This window comes from Hirundo rustica, chromosome 4 (genome assembly GCF_015227805.2).
Source record: "Hirundo rustica isolate bHirRus1 chromosome 4, bHirRus1.pri.v3, whole genome shotgun sequence".
Lineage (NCBI taxonomy): Eukaryota > Metazoa > Chordata > Aves > Passeriformes > Hirundinidae > Hirundo > Hirundo rustica.
This window is the reverse complement of record NC_053453.1, coordinates 38,564,583-38,578,548: the sequence shown is the minus strand read 5'-3', so window position 1 is coordinate 38,578,548 and position 13,966 is coordinate 38,564,583. Positions and strand designations below refer to the sequence as shown.

Sequence of the window (13,966 nt, the reverse complement as noted above, 5' to 3'; positions counted from 1 at the left end):
GTTTATTCTTGGAAGCTCTGCTAATATCGACATTTCCAATCAGTCCTCCTCATAACCAAATGCATAAGTTATGCTCATTTCCCCTCAATACTCAGAGCTTTTAATCTTTTCCAATAAAAATGCCTAAATGAAACAAGCTTAAGAAGGATTCTGAGAATAGTATTTACAGAAAAAAAGAAGTTATTCTTTCATGCATAAGATGACCAAGACTGAATTATTGGGATAGCAATTTCATAATTCACAATTATACATAGCAGGAGGATATGAATAGGTCAATATGCCTGCTTGGACATAAGGAAGGGAGGAAAGAACTGCTGCTTACAGCTGCCACACATGGCTCTGGTAGGCATTAGCAGATGGCTAGGACTGCTTTTCCTTTAACGTTATGCAATGCTCCTGCAAGGAAGTGATACCACGATCAAAATCAGACACTCAGATTCTCAATGGTGGCCAAGATCATTGAGACTTAAAGAGAAAACACTAACAAGTTTTAAAATAAAAATGTCAAAACAGAATTATTACCTTCCATAAAATATTGCATACTATTGCCTCTGTTTCTTAAGAGAAACAAAATAATTTCTTTTTTAATTGATGACTACACTATTTTCGTATCTGGCTGCAGTCAGATAATCATAATAAAATTGGAAGTGACTGCAACTATTTCAGGGAAGCTAAATAATAATCCTCATGTGTGTGTGTTACATTTAGCAGAGACTACTGGAGGTTAGTATTAAAGAATTCCTTCCCCCATATTTGGATGTTCAATTTCCCTGTTCTTCATTTACTGCAATATAGTGCTTTTTAGTTTGTTCTCCCAGTTTTCCTCCTACTTTTAAAAAGGTGCAAGAATCTATACAGACAAATTTATACATAGTTATTTGCATATTATAAACACCCACATTCATTTATATACACAAAAACCAGTCACTCATGAACCAACATTAATAGAAAAATGCTCACAAAATAAATACAAAGAAATCAGTCAAACACAAATGACAACAACAAAAAAGAGATACCGCTGGTATTTTAGTATTTTTAATGGAAGATCCTCTTCTTAAGTTTATGGTAACTTTCCTTCCCCTACCCCTTCAGCTAACTCTGCAACACAGGAAGTCAGAGAAACAGAGACTAAAATGTCTTAGTTTTAGAGAGAATCACAATTAATTCTTCTCAGGCATAAGAAGAGTAGATTTTTCTTCTCTAGAAACCAGTTTCTCCCAACATTTACTGCTGGAACAGCTAATCTAACTGTTGACTGTCATCAACTGGGGACAATCTGATCCTTCTCATAGTCACAAAAACACTGAGCTCAGAAAATTAAGAATTCTCTAGGGCTATGTACATTCATAACTTCGAGGAGCCAGAGTGTTCAGCAGCTAGGAGATGTTAGATTGTCTGGACTGGGATGATTCACATACACCTTCAGTTTAGCTAATCCATGCTAGAAAATTTCCACCTAGAACAGACTATATTCTCCATGGGGAAAAAAAAAAAAAAAAAAAAAAGCAGCATGCCATACCACTTTTTAAATTAACTGATCAAATTATGCATTAAAAAAACCAAAAGTTCAGTGTTTGGTTTTCAAATATATACCATCAGACTTGTCTTATTTTGATCCTTAACCATTAACATTAGCATTCCCCGTGCCCCCATTATAGCACTGAATTACACAAAATGAGTACAATACGATAATATAAATTTCCATTCAATTGTATTTCTGTTACTGTTTTGCATTGCTTTTTACATTTTACTGCATTTTCTGAAGTCTGTTCAGTTTACCTCCTGTAATTTTGGTCTAACTGCAGTTTCTTGACACTAAAAGAAAATATGCATTTATGAAAATCCCTGGAGAAGCTAATTATAGAATACATATACAATGGAAATAAATCTGTGTCTAATATTCAATCTTTTTTTAATCAATCTATAGTTTAAGTTGACAATGCTTTTTTAAAAAGTAGTGAAATAGATTGAAAAAAGCCTCACCTCAAACACCATAAAGCAATCTTTTTACTGCTAGAGATTTCCACCCACATGCAAGTCAGGCATCACACAGAGAGCATAATCCTGCATACTCTCCAACGTGGATCTAAATTTTTACATAACAAGTTAGAGATGCTCAACCAGAGGCCTTAATCCAACCACTCTAAGCAGAGGTCAGAGCTCATGTGATTTAAAGCACAGCTGATAATGATAAATGCTTGTTTCTTCAAAACAAGCACCCACAACCAGTCAACTGTTTTCAAGTAATTTCCTTGAAGATGCTCCTAAATTGAACAGTGTTATATTTCAGGAAGCTGCAGCTTCACAAACAGGATTTTCAAGAAGCCTTGTATTTGCACACAGAGCATCAAGAGCAAGTGTTTTAAAAAGAGCATTTGTAGAGGTTAAAAAAAATTAAAAGCTTAAATTGCTGTGGTGTAAAGTTCACTATAAAGCTTGTGTTTAGTCAGCAACTTACATCAACATGTACATTCATCTTTTTGGCTTTCTTTTCAAGGAATGTTGCATTACGTTCTCAGCCAAAAATCTCAAGACTTTGGTAAAAATGAAACTATTCTTTTTCCAAGTGATTTACACATGTCTAGGTCTCACAATACATGAGCTTACAAAGCCATAAACCTTGAAAAAAAAATCCCTAAAAGACCTAGCATTAGGAGTCAGTCATGAGATTAATGTAAAACCATTTACATATTTCACTCTTTTAAAGTGCTAAACTTCAAAAATGCACTCAGGTATCTGTCTATCTCAACACTGATACTCAGCTACTTGGAGGAAAAAAATCCTCCTTTTCAAATTCACAGAAAAGGGTATTCTTAGAAGTCTTTTTCAAAGGTAAATGTTTTTTCCATTCATCAAGTGATCACCAGCAAGTGCGCACGACAGAACAAGCAGTCAGCCGATTTACAGATGCTCTTTTCTCCCTTGCAGATACAGAGAAAAAAGTTAGTACAAGTTGTGCTCAATCCCTACAAAAAATTTCAATTCACCATTCCCATCTCAACTTTTTAGCAGCCAATGGAACCTCACATTAACAGCCAGCAGAGTAAACTCCTATTCCCACTTATAATAAACACAGGCTGGTTAACCCACCAGTTAACGCTAGGAAGTGCGTGAAAGGTGTTTCTAGTCATGCTAATAGACAATCTTCTGCAGCAAATGAGACAGCTCACTGAACTTATGGTCTAACACTGCAGGAGAGTCCCATTCTCTCTAACTCCACACTTCTCAAACCAGGACGCCCCGCTCACCATCCACCTTCTGTCAGTGCTTTAATGCACTTGACCCTTCAATGAGCAGGCTTAGTGAACTGGTACAAAGTTATCCACAGAGGGTTTTTCTACTGGATACATTTTTTATTGAGTTACTTCCTTGATCTGGCTCATCCTGGGACCAGACATGCACCACTGGCATATGAGTACAGCCGGAAGCACTTAAATCACAATCAGCTTAAGACAAGCTAAAAGTGACCTGCAATCAGGCAGGTGATCACACTCCTGGTCCTGGCTGCACCTTCTCCACTACCTCTTACCCATTCTCACAACAGCATAGTAAAGGTGTCACATCAGGTCACAGGCTCACCAAGCAAGTACCACCCCAAGTCACCTACCGGCCACACAATTTGTAAGAGCTGACCCCAAGATGGGGGAAGAGCTGTGTCTGGGTTCCACCATGGATTGAGACCAGTTTAAACTCAATCATAAAAATCACATCCTTCAGAGGCAGCAATGCAAGTGTTCTCAGAGTACGTTCTGATGTCCTCCCTCCCTTGCTACTGCGCTCCCTCCTGTTTGAGCCATCTTCTGATCTTGAGCAGCTTTCCGAGCTCTGATCGCAACATTCCCACCACCCTCCACTTTTGGCACCTCCTCTCTTAAAGAGAGAATGGAGGAAACACTTCTACATATATCAGAGCATCCTACAAGTGTAGGAAGAAATTACTAGATTTCAAAATTGCACAAGACAAATTGCAGTCTAATGTTAGACCACATACCGGGTGTGACAGGCCCAAGGTTTCAATTCAGCCAGACTCCCTTTGACTTCAGAAAAAGCTTTCTACTTTGCCTCACAGACTCATTTGTAGCATACCCCAATGCTTCTCTCAACTACAAGGATACCAGGAAAGTCAAATCTTTATCTCATACTGTCTTTGAAAAGCCACAGAAGACAGTGTATGTGCTGAAATATCAATTATTGAGGTTGCTCCTATCTAAACATGTCAGTACCAATGGCAATATTGTTCAGTTTTCAAGCAAACAGCCGACAAACATTTTCCTCCTTAATTCTGTAAATTTTCTTCCACATTAATAAAGTCTCATTACTTTCCCAGGCAAACACAGTAAAACAAGCTCTGTTGAGAGACTAATTTTCTGTGATATCTGAGAGAAATAAGGCTGGTACTTAACAAGTAAAGGCAAACTGAATCAACACAAATATGAGTCAAACCAGACACTTATCTCTTATGCATTAAGAGAGCCTGTCTCAAAATAAATTTTTAACTTTAAAATCAATCACTGCCAAAATCAGAAGAAGACATGTAGAACAAAAATTGTAAATAGTTGAAAACTAGTTTAAGTGTTTTACCAGATGCCCAAGAAGCCGCAATTTTACCACTGAGAAAAAGACCAGAGTGGTGAAATACTGCATCATTTACAAAGGGAACTGTAACAAAACAACTGGAGGGAAAAAAAAAACAAAACAAAAACAAATAAACAAAAAAAAAAAAAACACCACACCAAACAAACCTTGTAAGAATGGCCAGTGAAGCATTGGCAATGACCATGACAAATTAGAAAAACATGAAAAAACAAAATGCTAGCAAAATAATACAATACCTCCCTCTCCCTAGAAGGGCAAGCACCATCCTAGCAATAAAAGAAATTAGCAAAAGTTGTCAGGATTACAAAGTAAGAATGATAGAACTGTCAATAAAAAACAAACCCACAAAATTTGAAAACGTTCGTTAAGCGCAGAACAAAAAGTCTGGCCAGAAAATCTAAACTGCCCAAACAAAATGATTTCTATAGAAGAACAAGTATCAAACTTCTGTAAAATACTGGTTGTTTGGGTCAACCGTATAGTCCACAAAATGTGATTATTGCTATTCATTAAGCCAGAAGAAATTCCTGCAGTTTGGATACAAGGTCACGTGGGTTATAAATGGTAACCATTTTAAGTTATTGCTAGCTTTTCTAGGTTTTGATATAAAACTGACAAAAATGCAAATACTAATAATATAGCAGACTAGCAAAGACTACCACCATGGCTTCACAGGAAATTAAACCTGTCACTTTCATTTGATAAATTAGTAGCAATGGTCAAACACAGTTAATGTCCAAAGTGTTTGGGTTAGTCAAGAAATTAGAATATAATGGAAGTTAATGTGGTCTATCTTGCATGTATTAAAAACTACAGGTAAGCAAGCTTTTTTCTTATGATTTGCTCTGTGACTATTATACATACTCTCCTAGTTAAGGAATATGCTCCAAAAAACCCCACTCCTGGTTTTTTCAGTAGCTCCCATTTTTAAACCCCCAGACAAGTGTCAATATGAAAACACTAAGCATCCTTCAGAGGCTGTCCCTTGACTGACCCTATTTCACCATTGCCTGCAACCTAGAAGTAAACAACAGTTAGAGATAATTCTTACTGGGAGGGGAGGATGGTGAGTGTGTGGAGAGAGAAAAAGGGGAATAACTAATACTCTCTTTCTGATACAGCTTGGGGATTGTTGGGACAGGACAAAATTAGGGTTTTTTAAATATCAACAAAAGCAAAGTCCTATCTAAAATAAAGATCTATCCTAGCAACTACCTCGAAGGGATGGTCATTTTCTGAGTAGAAGTTTCCAGTGTGCAATGCCCAACAAGACCAGCACAAATATATGACTGGGGAATGATGAGCAGGAATCATAGGATGGCCTTGCTTGGAAGGGACCATCCAGTTCCAACCCCTCTGCCATGGGCAAAGACACCTGTCACAAAAGCTCAGAGCCTCATCCAGCCTGGCCTTGAAGACTTCCAGAGGAAGGGATCCAGAGGGTATTTACTGCCACAGCTGTGCGACTGCCAGAATAGTGCTCTGCTCCCAAGTTCCTGCAACAGCTACTGCATTGACAACAAAGCCATCAAAACATCGAAAGAACGAATGAACATGAGGGACTCAAAAGGGTCAGGAGGACTGCAGACCACAACAGTAGTGTAGGGATCTGATAATCATCAGCATATTAAATAGATACAGACAGACCTATATCTCGAAAGATGTAATGAACAGAAGTAAATTAAATTCAGACTAGAAACATGTTTAAGTCTTAAACAGACTAATTAAATTTGAGGGCAACTTTCTCAGTTATGCAATATGACCTATTACCGTAGGATTTATTTTTTTTTTTTTACTTTATAATTAGTACTCTGGCAATAAAAAGAATTAGCTAAAAAAACTTCAGCCTGTGATATAAGGTTGGATTAGATCTGAAGTCCTCTCCATCCTCAACCTCTGAAGCTACCCAAGATGCTCAAAGCAAGGCTCAACCCTCAATATCGAGCATGCTAATTTGTCTGAGACTTCACAGTTCTGTTGTCCTTTCTAAGCAGTATAATAAGTGATACTTGATCTTTGAATGAGCTCACAAATGCAAGACTAGTCTCTGGAGTGATCCTGAATAAACAACACAGTAAGTCCTGCATCTGTACAGGACAATTAAGAACAATCAGCACTCCAGTAGAACCTCAACAATACCTACGGAACTCCACAGAGAATAGAGCTGGAAAGTCAGACCTTGCACTGAAATTTTGAATAGAAAAAATTAGAGCAAAGCCATTCACAGTAGGTTTACTTTTTTTCTTCAAATTACCAACAAGGAATACAAGTGTATATGCTTCTAACTTCCTAGGTAGTTACAAATCGAACCACAAGGAAAGAGACAAAGAAAAGAGCTTCCATCTGGAAAAATTCCTGTCAAACGGAGACCATAACTGTTAAAATTGCTTTTCAACTTTGCATGAAGATTGTTCTTGGACAAGATTTTTTTAATTCCAAGAGATGCCTGTAATAAACAGTAACTTCCATCTTTCTCAAATATATCCCACACCACATGACACTGGTGAATGCACTACACTGAAGTAATAAACCTGATCTTCATCCCCAGTAATAGTTCTTATCATTTAGGAAGAGATGCAGCTATCAACAGCTGCAATACCTTTGGCAGCTAGAGCCATACTAGGCACATATCTAGAATATTTTTCAAATACAAAGAAGCATTACAAGCAAAATCCATTTTCTTAGATTCTTCTGCCTTCCCGCTCCTTGAATTTCAAAACAAAGCATCCAAACCTACCATCACATAGAACAGAAGAGTCAGGAATTCACTCTTATTTAGAAGATCCAAAGAAATTAAAGTCAAGTCTGTTGACCTACTAAAATAATTTAATCAGAGGATAATAAACATAATCAGCATGAGCAGCATTCCCATACTAGGACTACACTGTATAAAAGGAAGCAGAGCTTGCTATTCTGTCACCAGAAACCTTAACACTGGGAGAAGGAAACAAACCAACAGGGACTACTTAGCCCAGTACTACTCTGCCATCTCAGGGCGCTCTGCATCCCTCGTAATACAGCTACCCTATCAGACTGCAGGTCAACCAATGGCATGTCCATTCTGAGGCCTACACCGACGGGGTTGCCTTTGGTCAGCCATGCACTTCCCAATCCTGCTGAAGAATTCATATATATGAATCAGGGTCACTTCAACACAGTCTACACTCCTCTATATTAACATATTTGACACACCGCTCAGTTATCCACTTGTGGAATTAAGAAACTTGCATTTGGTCAATAGAAAGATCTCTGAACTCCAGCTGAAAACTGGATAATCACCACTGCTCTCCCTCCTCAATTACCATGATTACTCATCCTCAGCATTTATACCACTTGTGCTTTTCAATTTGATCCCATTCAACTTCACCTTCCAGTCACTGGATCTTGTTAAGCATGAACTGAATAAAGCACTGGATTTCAGTAAGAAAATATTCATATAGGGCAAAAGAAAAAGATACCTCTCACTTTTTCAGATAAAGTGACCAGGGCTTTTGTAGGCCTTTCACTGTAAGGCATTATTAAAATAATTTTTAATCCTTTCCCATAGTCTTCACTATTTAACAATAATTTTTAAAGACAAAACTTCATCATTAGCATTACCATATGTTCAGCCAAAAATCATCTCCTTGTTCTTATACATTTTTAAACAAAGCATTATACTGAGAAGTTCTGCTGAACTGCTTGTTCATATTTGAATCCTATCAGTCAATAACTCCTGGGATACAATCCCGCGCATACGCTCCTTACCTTCACTGCACTACTTTGAATACAGCTGCACTAAGGTGTGCCTTGATTTACCAGCATAATTTCGCATGAATTCTAGATGGTTTTCTACAGTTCCATTCTCCTCTTGTTTGTCTGTAAGTTTTATTATTGACAATTTTGATATTACATCCAAACCATTAAAGAAAAAATCCGAGTCCAGTAGACTAACTCCTCCAAGACTTTTAGGAACAATGAAATTCAGGAATAATCTTAACAACTATTTCCAAGATGTATCAGTTAGCCAGCAGTTCTCCAAACACTTATCACATACTATAAGATCATTCTACAAGCATCACAAGTGCAGTTAATATTATTTATTGCACTTCACCACTAAAATTATCTTCAGAAGCTATGTTGTTCCACTAGCAGTCTTACAGCTAGAAAAATGGGATCTACACTGTCATACTAAAGTGAATTTGTCATAAGGCAGAATAAATATCCCTGGAAAGAGTCTATTACTTAAATGCAGCTTGCATTCATGAAGGAGGGAGCAAAGAAAGCCCAAGAACTCAGCCAGCAAGATACCACAAAAACCCCATCAAAAGCACTCCCACCATAAGTTTCCTAAAGCGTTCATATTTCCATCAGTTTCTACCTCTTCCTACAGAAATTACTGAATCACTTTAAACTCAGTCTTTCACAAATAAATAAATAAATAGACTTTCCAGCATCACAGTGTTTAAGCAATTTTTCATTATTCCTTAGAACTTCGTTCCTACAACATTAATATTGTATTCATACTATTTCATGGCAAAATGCAAAGCCTTAGAGCCCAGATAAAAACAAACACAACGCTTAAAAAAAACCAAACTCAAAACAAAAAACAAACCAACAAAAAAATTCCCAAAACTTCAAACAATTTGAAAGTAATCCAAATTAGTCGATACAAAAAGACAGTAAGAAGCAAAAGCCTCATAAAAAAGGCATACAAAGAGTACCTGAAAAAGATACCCACAATAAACAAAAGCACCATAAAAAAAAAAAAAATGGTTAAGACTTTGGCAGTTCTATAAAAAGCATCAGTTTTAAATGTATACAAATGTCGAAACTGTTTATATGTTCCAACGTCAGTACTTACATAAGGACATAGTGCTATTTTCTTAGAAAGTGGAAATCACCATGAATTAAGGCACCTGACCTTCAAAAACAACTGAACACAGATGCACCACATTGTTCAGTGGGCAGGTCTGTGACAATACAGCTCTGCTACAACACACAATCCTTAAGTTTTTAAAAGAGCATTTCTGGAGTGTCTGTTAACAGCCAGTCTGTCTCACCACCAACATGAAAAACATTCTTCTCTCTTAAAGCTTATCTGTACAAAGACTTCAAGGAATAAGGAAACATTCTACAAATCCATGTAGACACTACCTTGTGAGTAAGATCTAGTCAGACACCCAGCATTTCTGGAAACATTGAATAAAACTCCCTCCAAACTAGTGATATTTATCGCATATTAAAAGATTCCAGTTGATGTTACAGCACACAATATATATTAACTTCCTTTCCCATCTTTTGTGCATGGATTCAATTTTATGCATCAAAGGAACAGTATAAAATTCTACGAGATTAGCTAGCTAACTACCAATTTAACTTAAGAGGTTTTAGTCTGCTATACACTAATTACTCAAAGTTAAACCCTAGTCCTCAATCTTTAAAACACAATGAATTTCTGACAAGCTGTAAACGTTTTTCATTCCATTTTCCATTCTTAGATTGCCTATCTAAAGTTTCCATAAGTTAAGAATACTTTCTCTCAAAGAACATCGACATTCTACAGTCAGGATCACTACTGAAAACTTGTGTCACTTCTGAAGATCATCAGATACTGCTACTGAGGGCACTGCATTTAGTGTGACTCCAGTTAGGCTGAAAAAATGTGTAGCAACAGTCCACACACATTCCTTAAAATAAATCCCAAAAAAATCATCAAAAAACCCCCTAACAAACAAACACTAAAACCACAAAAAAAAAAAAAAAAAAAAAAAAAAAAAAAAAAAAAAAAAAAAAAAAAAAAAAAAAAACACAAACACCAACCAACCAACAACAACAGAAAAACCGAGACACTTCCTTCAGAACAGACTGGTCTATTCTTAAGCCACGGGCACAGTTTAGAGAGGTAGAGTAGGTAAGGTATACGACCACATATCGAGGCCTACAGAGCCTTTTCAGTCATCAAAAAAACTAACAGTCTTTTAAGATACTGTTCAGGGAAAGATACCATCTGTTTAGCAAAAACTGGAGCCTGACATATGCACTTAACTGTTTTTTAGGCGGAAAAATCAATTCTTACAGTCCTTAACGTATCAGATGACAAGTCCACACGTAAAAGCTTTTCTAAAACTATTTAAAATACGTTTCAAAACAATCACACTAGTCCTCAAGAATACACGCATGCTGCTGACAAAGGTGGGCGGCACAATAGAAGGGTAAAAAAATGGCACGTAACGACCTCTATATGTTACCTATAAACATTCCTCCCAACATTAAGAGACTGGAAAAAACAGACAGCTTGCTCTCAAAATAAGCCCACGCCACACGGGGAGCGCTGTGCTGGATGGGGCCAGCCCCGATCTGCGGGTGAGCTGCAGACCAGTGCGATCCAAAACCCAGAGGAGAAACACTTATTCCTCCGAGCCGCTTCCCGGGGCAGACGGGCCGGGGCGGGCGACGAGCCCCGAGCGCTGCAGCTCAGCGGCCGGTGCCGCGGCACCTCCCAGGGCACCTCTGCTTCGCCCTCCGGCTCAGGAGCGGGCGGGATCGCCAGCGAGGGCGCACGGAGGGCCGGCGGCGGACCTTGCACCGCTCCCCGACACCTGCACCCGCCTCCCCGCCCGGTCCGGTCCGGTCCGGCCCTGCCCACCCCGGCCCGCCGCCGCCACCGCCGCGCACACCCAGGCCGGCGGCGGGGGGCGGCGGCGCATCTCCCGCCCTCCTTGCACCCCGCCCGCCGAGCCCCGCTCCCCGAGCCCCACGGCGGGACGCCGTCGCGGCCGCGCCCCGAGCCCCGCTCCCTCCGGGCGGGCCGCTCGCACCTCCGGGTGCAGGATGGGGACGCAGCCTGCCTCCTTCTCGTACTCCTCTAGCGGCGCCGCCATCTTCCTGCGAGCCCCGCGCCCGCTGCATGCCGGGTACTGCGCGTGCCCGCGGCGCCCCCGCGCGCCGCCGCTTCCCCTCGGAGCCCGAGCGCGGGAGGGACGTGTCAGTGTACAGCTAGCTATAGGTATGGATTATTTATAATGTACATACACACACCGTATCTCACATATGGTATATGCATGTATGTCTATATCCCCCCATGTGTTTGGAGATAGCAGTACCAGTTCTCCTGGAATCAATTTAGTATAGCATAGGTTTGCGGAGATACTCCTGCAAAGGGGCAAGGTTCATTAATTGGAATATGAGCGAAAAGAGAGTCCTTCACCTTCTACCTTTAATATAGCTTTGGATCCATACTAAGCAATGTCCATTTTTCTTTGGGAGTTATCTTCATGCCTGCTAGGGTAACAAAGGAGAGCACGGGAAGAAAGCATTTAATTAGGTTTTTGCTCTCAGCTGCCAGAATGTTTGAAACCCCCCAGCAGACCTGAGGACTTCCTGAGGAAGCAATTCCTTCCAACCAGTTGTGCCCTACTGGGCCGGTGGTTTCTCACATCCCAACATACACGCACTGCCCAGGTGGCTGCGAGTTTGGGGATAAGTTACAAAACAGGCTTGGTTCTGTTTAGCTGGTTATTTCTGTTCTCACAGGCTGCATAATGTGCATACAGCCAAGATCAGGAATCCTAAAACGCCTCTTTTTTTTTTTTTTTTTTTTTTTTTTTTTTTTAATAAATTACATTTTAATCAAAAATGGGTTTGCAATTACAGAATGTTATTGCTGGTTTGACTGCTGCTTTATATTGCAATATCTATGGTGCTCTTATTTGCCTTTGTGAGAAAGGGACCTTTAGATAATACATTTTGTTGTATCATAATACATTAAGCTCATAAGCCTAAAACCCTACAGTGATATTCTCTTCATTACTTTTTCCTATCTCATACAAAATGTAACAGAGAAGCCTAATAAAATCTGACTGCAGCATTATTAAAATGTTGAACCATAAATGTCTTTTTTTTTCTGTATTTAAATTCAAAATTTTGAAGAAGAATGACATAAGATTTAGAAACCGGGGGTGTGAAACTGGTCTCAAAGCACATGTTTGAAACCATAAGGACTGAAGTGCTAAAAGAGCAGAACAAGACACAGAGTATACAGGAGAGGATCTTTTTTTAACAGTCTATATTATTAAATGTACTAGGGCTTAGATATAATTTGCAATTTGATTTGCATGACGAAGAGAGTTTTCAACCCGCTACAACCTCCAGAAATAGAAATGCTATTAATCATGATAGTTTATCACTCCTATTTATAATAAAAGCAAGGGTGATAAAATAACTAAAAATCTTTATACTATTTTTACTATTCAGATTATTTTTCCTTGCAACTCTGAAGTTATGCTTTGTCCCATAGCTCTGAACTGGATTGTGAACAAATACTCTGACATCTGTCTAGGTATTTATAGCCTGTTCTTCACAGATCTATACATTTGCAAACCAATTCTGTTCCCAGATGTATCTGTACAGAGAATTTTTTCTGTTTAAACTGGGGCCTCCTCTGTGAGTAAAGTTTATGTGCACCCTGTTATGTCTTTCTTCAAAATGAGTGTCCCTTTTACCGCCAATAACAGCAGAACTGGAATACAGGATTGTGCTACTGTGCCTCTGCAAAAGAGCTCCTCGTTCAAAAGCTAGCAGTGGTTCAGAAGTTTAAAAGGTTTTCCCCACTTCAAGCATTCCCTGTCCTTTCCTAATGTACATATAATGTTACATAATTGCATGGAAACGTGATTCTTCATTGTTTTGCATTGTAATTACAAAGAGGTTATGGTCCGTGCAGAGTAAGCAAATGGCATATACAAACCCAACAATCTGCTACAGTAACAAAATTTACTCCTATTTCCCACAAGTCTAAAAGGCTGTAAGGTTAGATGTTTTTCTGGACTCTGCCAAAATAATTACTATCTGACATTGAGAAAGTATTTCACTTCTCTATGATTTACTTTGCCCATTTGTAAATCCAAAACTTTGTCATCTCATTCAGGGGGGTGCTCTGGGATTTATTACCATTGCAGAGCAATTTTATCTCTCTGATTAAAGATGCCTTGTAACTGCCAGGAATTATTGTCGATCAATGGCAGGAAATGCTCTTCCGTGTGATTGCATTAAATGCTCTATAGCTGGTGTGTGAAGTGCTCTCCGTATTGACCAAAGAGGTTTTATCCAGTTCTACTTAACTAGGCATGCAACAGGGACAAGTCTGTAATATTGCTTAAACACCACACACGCACATGAAAATTTATTCTCACAGAAGGAAAACAGTTCACCAGTACCACAGATACAAAGATTTTCTTGCATTTGTTTTGCTTTATGTTAATTACTCTGGAAAGGGGCATAAGATCTGGATACCTTTTAATTTTCAGGTAAGCCAAAAAACAGCAGAACTGGGAAGTAAGTAGCATAAAGTCTAATCATTCTTTATTCTGCGACATGATTTTTATCTTCT

The 13,966-nt window shown here is 38.9% G+C and overlaps 1 protein-coding gene across 2 annotated transcripts in view; it reads right to left on the bottom strand.

Moving 5' to 3' along the window:
* Window positions 1-11,529, bottom strand: part of ZDHHC17 (zinc finger DHHC-type palmitoyltransferase 17) — a 70,296-nt gene extending 58,767 nt beyond the window's left edge. The window contains exon 1 of one of the 2 annotated variants that reach the window (XM_040061778.2): window positions 11,397-11,529. In XM_040061778.2, the coding sequence (XP_039917712.1) occupies window positions 11,397-11,459 (63 nt within the window). In that variant the 5' untranslated portion in view covers window positions 11,460-11,529. Of the gene's footprint in view, window positions 1-1,983; window positions 2,121-11,396 lie in introns of those variants that run through there. The other variant, XM_040061779.2, reaches the window with a different exon arrangement.
* Window positions 11,530-13,966: the final 2,437 nt, after the last annotated feature.